We start from the raw sequence: 6277 nt of genomic DNA, 5'->3' as shown, positions 1-6277 counted from the left end.
GTCCCTTCCATGACTTCACACCGTGCCCAGGCGTGTGTTTGGTGCCAAGAGCCGCCGTCAGCCCCGAAGGGGGGTTAGGGTAAACTTCCCACATTTTTTACCAAGAAATAGAGGCAAGATGCGTGTAGCCCGTGGGTTAAGGGTTGTAATAAATGCCAGTGATCAACTTAAAGGTAACTTGTAGGAAACGTCCTCGAAGAATTACCTTTGTGCCTTGGGGGCATGGAAGACCCAGGATGCTTGGCTGTGACCCTGGTGTTTCCTCGCTTTGCCCCAAGCCTGGCTCGGCCAGAGCCGTCCCTCCAGCACGTGTTGTGTGCATCCCTTCACCCCGTTTTTGCTTGCACCTGTTTCTCAAGATTTGAGGTTAAACACGTGGAAAGTGGGAATTAACTTGGGTACCACTGACCCTACGCTCTGTTTTCGGCTGGAAGGGGTCTGGTGGAGAGAAGGGGCCTGTTCGGGGGTCGATGGGCCCCTTGTCTCCAAGACCTCGGGATCCACCTACGCCCTGGCATTTTATCAATGGCCCCGCGTGGGAAAGCGGCGGCCTGGCCCCGCCCCCTGGCGCGGAAGCCCCGCCCCCTCTGCTCGGGCGCGGTCTGGCCCCGCCCCCGGGTGACGCCATCATCGCGCGCCGGGGCGCCCTGGCGGCGGCGGGCGGCGATGGCGGCGGGGTCGGTGTGGAAGGGGCTGGTGGGGCTCGGCCTGTTCGCCCTGGCACACGCGGCCTTCTCGGCGGCGCAGCGTGAGTCACCGCCGGGGGGGCGCCCCGGGGCACCGGCACCGCCGCGCGGCCCACGGGGAGCTCCCGGGGCGGGGGCCGGGCCGGGCCGGCATCATCATCATCGTCCTGAGGGGCGAGCCTGCCCGCGGGGGCGGCCCTGCCCTTGGGACTGGGCTGCGGGGAGAGCGGGGCTGGGCCGGGCCGGGCTGCGGGGAGAGCGGGGCTCCGGGGGGAGCGCGGGGCTCGGCCCGCAGCAGCGGGAAGGGCGGGGAGAACGGAGGGTGGGAAGGGGGAGCTGCCCCGGCCGGGTCGCGGCTTCAGCGTGGCCTCCACCCGCTGAGCCCCGGCTGCCTGCGTGGGAATCAGCCGCGCTCCGGAGCAGCGGCACCGGGGTCGGCCCGGGCAGGGTCAGGCTGCCCCGTGGCTCTGCAGCCATGTCTCTGGGGCTTCCTGTTGTTGTTGGGCTGTTTGTTTTCGTGCACAGAGTATTTGATGCGAGCCTGTGTTTCTGTTTTGTAGATCGTTCTTACATGAGGTTGACAGAAAAGGAAGATGAAACGTTGCCCATAGATGTAAGTTTTTGCCATGTGTGAAAGGTGTGACTGTGGGGTGGTTCAGTCTCTCAATTGCTTCCTCTTAATGTGCTAGGCAAGCATAAAGGATAAAGCAGTTTTTAAGCTGCATTTTCACTGGAGCTCCCACTGTCAAAAAGAACCATGTCTTTCTTCCCAGCTTCCTGAGTGTGTTGTAGTTGTCAGTGAAACCAAACCCCAGATCCACACCTCCCTCTCTTTTAAACAACCCTGCAGCATCTTGTCCAGGATTCCCTGGATGTGGCTCAGAGAGCTTTTTTATCCATGACCTCCTTTGCAGCATAAACATCCTGCACCCTGTGGCTCTGGGTGGCTGCCACATGTTTATCCAGTGTGGCTGTTTGATCCCAGCACAACCTGCTTCAGGAAGGGGGCTTTTATTTACTTTATTTGCTTGCTTTTCAAATTTCCACTTCACTTATCTGTTCCCTCTCTGCTTAATCAGAAGGGCAGGGAGGTCTGGTGCCCAGGAGAGGCAGGCACGTGTTCCTGGCAGGAATTTGGGTCCTGGAGAGCACAGAACACAGGGTTTGGTCTCAGGCTCTTGCTGAGGAGCCGTGTGAGTCCATTCAATTGGTGCAACCCCGACCTGTGCAGGGGCAGCTGGAGCTCTGCTGTGCAAATAGGAATTTGAAATCTCCTGTGCCTCAGTTTCTCCACTGCTGGATTGCCCACCTCTGTTTGCTGCCCCTGGATGAAAAGCAGCAGAGATGCTGTGTGAAAGCTGAGGTTTTTTGGTAAATGTGCAGAACAGCTGGTGATGTGTGTGCTCCCTGTGCTCCCTCTGTTGCAGATAGTCCTGCAGACTCTGCTGGCCTTTGCAGTCACCTGCTATGGGATAGCACATATTGCAGGGGAGTTTAAAGACATGGATGCCACTTCAGAACTCAAAAATAAGTATGTTTTATTTCTTTCTTCTTTTTGTACACACCTGTATCTGCTTCTCTGTCCAAACTGGAATCACTCATCTTTAGCTCAATGCATGCCATAGGCAGTGACCCCAGGGGAACAGCCACACTTGCAAAAGCCAACAGTGTCTTGAGTTTTAGGGAGAGTTAGGTAACAAGCAGAAATCAGATAAACTTCTTGCTTTTCCTCATGTGAAATCCTGCTGTGCAGACTTGGTAAAGGAATAAAATGTGCAGGTGGGAAGTGGAGCTCAGGAATCACCACCTGCTGTCATGAGCTGGTCTCAGACTGCAAGTCTGAGTCACTGGAGTCTCACACAGCAGATCCAAGGCAGGATATCTGAAAGACTTTCAGAAAATAAGGGATTTGGGCCAAGATTTTGAAGAGGATAGTTGGTTAGAGCATGCCAAGGTTGTAGGTTCAGCTGCTTTATGAGCTGTTCAGAGTTGGACTCAATGATCCTTGGGGGTCCCTTCCAGCTCAGAATATTCTGTGGCTCTGACAGGAAATTGGATGGGCAGACATTGCCTCTCAGGCCATTTCCAAAACCACAGGGGAGCATGGGAAGTGAAAAAGTCATATAATTGATATTTCAGATATGAGGCTGCCAGAGGGGTGGAAAGCTGAGCACCATCAGGGTGGTGACACCAGTGACAGCTGAACAGAGGCTGGCACATGCTGTGTCTGCAGCAGCACCCACAGGCTGCCCCTGGGCTCCAGGGAGGAAGGGGAAGTTTGTCACGTGGGCATCTTGTGGGCTTTTTCACAACTGTGCATTTCCTCACTGGTTTAGTTTAGAAAACTTCAAAGCAAGCAAGAGTTTGGATTGAAAATTGTATTTTTGTGTCCGAAGTCAATAGGCCCCAGACTGACTGCTCTGAACTCCCTGCTCTGAGAGAGTGTTAACCTTGGCTTTTTGCATTTATTTTGAAGGACATTTGACACATTAAGGAACCATCCATCTTTTTATGTATTTAATCATCGTGGTAGAGTGTTGTTCCAGTCCCCAGACACAGTGAATTCTTCTTCAAACCAAGATGCTTTGTCATCCAGCTCGGCACTGAAATTTCGAAAACTTGAACCTCTGCGCCGCTAAGACTTTTCCAGATGACACCAATAACCCAGGACACTGAGATGTAATATTCAAGTCGGGGATGTAAACACTTTTTTTAATTTCTGGAGCAGTATTTATATTGATCTTCCAGACTTTATAAAATATATATATATATAAATATATATATATAAACTAATGACCTTCTTTGTACACTGTTAATGAGAATGACTGAATTGTGGATTGGCAATGCAGTGTAAATTCTACAGTTATGCTGTGAAACACATCTTCAAAGTTTCAGATATTAAAACGAGTTGCAGCTAACTTAACTTCAGTTAAAACAAAAAGCAAGCTAGTTTTTCCTGCAATTAATGTTCTTTGACAGGAGGGAATGTTTGAGTGTATTTATTTTCTCAGTTTGCTTGCACTACAGTCTATGGATCCCCTCAGAAGTGCTGTGTGCACTGCATCACTGAACAGCAGGAAAAGGGGCAGCACCTGATCCTAGAATGCCTGTGGGACACCAGCATGGTGTGGCAGGGGAACTCAAAGAGATTGCTTTCATTTTTATTTTTTTTACAATGCTGAAAAACAGTTGTGTGAAGGGTTATTCTTTTTTTCCTGGTTTTTCACTACTACATTATTTCCTCGTTGCCCTCCTTTGTTTCATGTGAGTTGCCCCAGGTTCCCCCAGGCTGCCTGGGCTGTGGCTGTGATTGGTGCTGGTGTGGGGAGGCAACTCAGCTCATCTGCCACACTCCACATTCTCCAGCTGTGAACTGGGGAATGCTGAACGTTGTGTATGTGCTGAACATGGCATTGGCACCAGGTACAACCTCCAAGTTATCTTCATATTTAATTATCAGTAAGAACTGTCCAGGGTAGGGTCCAGCAGCTTGCTCTGTTTGCTGGCACTAATCCAGGGCAGCCACCCCGTTTCTGCCAACAGAGCCTTCCACCTTGATTTTTCCAGCTGAGCCCCTCGTTGATTTAATATTACTGTCTTGATTTCATGTATTGGAACTGATCATACTGTCCTTAACTCTTACTTATGTCTAAATTATCCCCCCCTCAGGGGCTGAATCAATGCTAAAATCTCTCTTGGCCTGGCTTTTCACCTCCCTGATGCAGCAGAGGGAGGGTAGGGTGAGATACTGGTGGGGCCAGCTAGAATTTGGCCTGGTTGGAGGATGTTTCACTGGCACAGTGGGAACTCAGCCTTTTGTCCTGGCATCTATTGAGTTGTGTTTGGTATTTTTTTTAAACTGTTAAGATCTGTCAAAGGCAAAAAGCTTGGCAAAAATACTGTGTAAACCCAAGTCTCTTTTTCTAGCTCTGCCCGTCCTATGGAGTGGGTGCCCCAGTGCTTGAGCAATATCCATGGCTGCTGCTCTACAATCACTCTAAAGCATCTGGGTTTGACTAAAAAGGGTTCCTCTGCCAGCTGAAAGCATCTGAGCTGCAGGATGAGTTCCCAGAGTGTCCTGGTTCCCCTCTTGCTGGTGTCAGCACCAAAGGCCTCGGAAACAGTACTGGGTCATCCCTCACTGGGGACAGAGCTGTTCCCTTGGGGAGGCTGAACAAGGCCAGGTGACCTCGTGGGGCAGAGGAGAGGCAGAATTAGCAGAGGGAGGGAGAAGCACAGCAGGAGCTCAGTAAGCACTGTCACAGATGGGTTCTGCAGCCGTGGTTGCACTGAGCCCCTTGCAGAGGGCCTTAGAGCAGAGCTGCTCACACAAAACATCTGAGAAGCCTCATTTGTGCTGCTGGAAGGCTGCAGGACCTGCCTGAGGTGAGAGGTGCTGCTGGGACAGGGAGAACATCACCTGCTGCTCGGAGCAGGTCCTGCTGGGAGCACCCTGGGGCTGCCTCAGGGCCCTTCTGGTGAGGAGTAGCCTCACTCTGCAGCAGCAGCAGTTCTATCACAAAGCTGTACAAATTATTTTTTCTTATTGATCTCACAATGTCAAATAAAAATTGATATCCTTAAAGTGTTTGTTTGTTTATTTCTGATCATCCTGCAGCCTGCTGCAGCAAATCCCTGGTGGGTGACTATTTAAAAGTGACTGCCCAGCACTGACATGAAGTGATTGCCTTAATTATGGCAGCTCTGTGTGAGAGTGCTGTCTGGCCTGGTGTTCATTACTGGGAGATAAGATCAGAAGGGGGGGATCAAAATAGCTGCAAGTAGCTGAGTAAAACACTGAGGAGGGAAATATTACCAGCCTGGGGATCTGCTTGCCTTTGAGGCTCCTCGTCATCCTCTCTGGCAGAGCTGACATATTTTCTGTCTTCAGTTTAACCACACTAAAGGCTTTTCTACCATGTGCTAATGTACCCTGGCAGCCCACAGGGACAGGCTCCTGCAAGGTCTGGTGTTGCAACAGTCACTGGGGGAAACACTGAGGCTGCTCCCAGGGCGGGTGATAGTTAAAATCCTGCACTTGAGCAAGATCACTTTCCACTCCTTGCTCTGCTTTTCCACTGGGGGAGGAGGTTGAAAAGTTAGCAAAGCACTGGAGGAGTTTGCTCAACTACAACAGCCATCAGGATTGCACCAGAGAGAGCAGCAGACTCACCCCTCATCTGCTTTCTGTGCTGCTGCAGTTCTGCACCCAGCGCAGCACACAAGGGGAAAACTCCAATAAAACTGTTTGGGGAAGGGGGAACCTTAACCAGCTCCCAAAGCCACCTCGTGCTTACCTTGCAGCATGGGCTTCTTCACAGATGAGCTTCTCTTCTTCAAAAGCAAAGCAAGAGTGGAGCCAAGAGTTTCTTGAATTAGACTGGAGAGTTTCCAGCCTCGCCCAATGCACATTTACAGCCGTCACATCTTGAATTGCTTTGGCTACAAGCCCTGATATTTCTACTACATCAAATAGTAAAATAAAAAATATGTGCTGGTAATTTCCATTCATTGCTGAAGTAGCAGCTTTAATCTGCATTCATTTTGCAGGGTTTTTGGACTATTGCAATGAGAGTTCAGTGGGGAATTGC

General features: G+C 50.8%; 1 protein-coding gene across 1 annotated transcript; it reads left to right on the top strand.

The window, feature by feature from the left end:
- Positions 1 to 623: 623 nt before the first annotated feature.
- Positions 624 to 5271, top strand: MMGT1 (membrane magnesium transporter 1). Its single transcript, XM_064712601.1, has 4 exons — positions 624 to 748; positions 1247 to 1299; positions 2114 to 2217; positions 3163 to 5271. Exons 1-4 carry the CDS (start codon positions 667 to 669, stop codon positions 3323 to 3325), a joined length of 402 nt encoding a protein of 133 aa, XP_064568671.1. The 5' UTR covers positions 624 to 666; the 3' UTR covers positions 3326 to 5271.
- The last annotated feature ends 1006 nt before the right edge of the window (positions 5272 to 6277 follow it).

This window comes from Zonotrichia leucophrys, chromosome 4A (assembly GCF_028769735.1).
Source record: "Zonotrichia leucophrys gambelii isolate GWCS_2022_RI chromosome 4A, RI_Zleu_2.0, whole genome shotgun sequence".
Classification (NCBI taxonomy): domain Eukaryota; kingdom Metazoa; phylum Chordata; class Aves; order Passeriformes; family Passerellidae; genus Zonotrichia; species Zonotrichia leucophrys.
The sequence above is the reverse complement of the archived record's forward strand: the minus strand, read 5'-3'. Positions and strand labels throughout refer to the sequence as shown.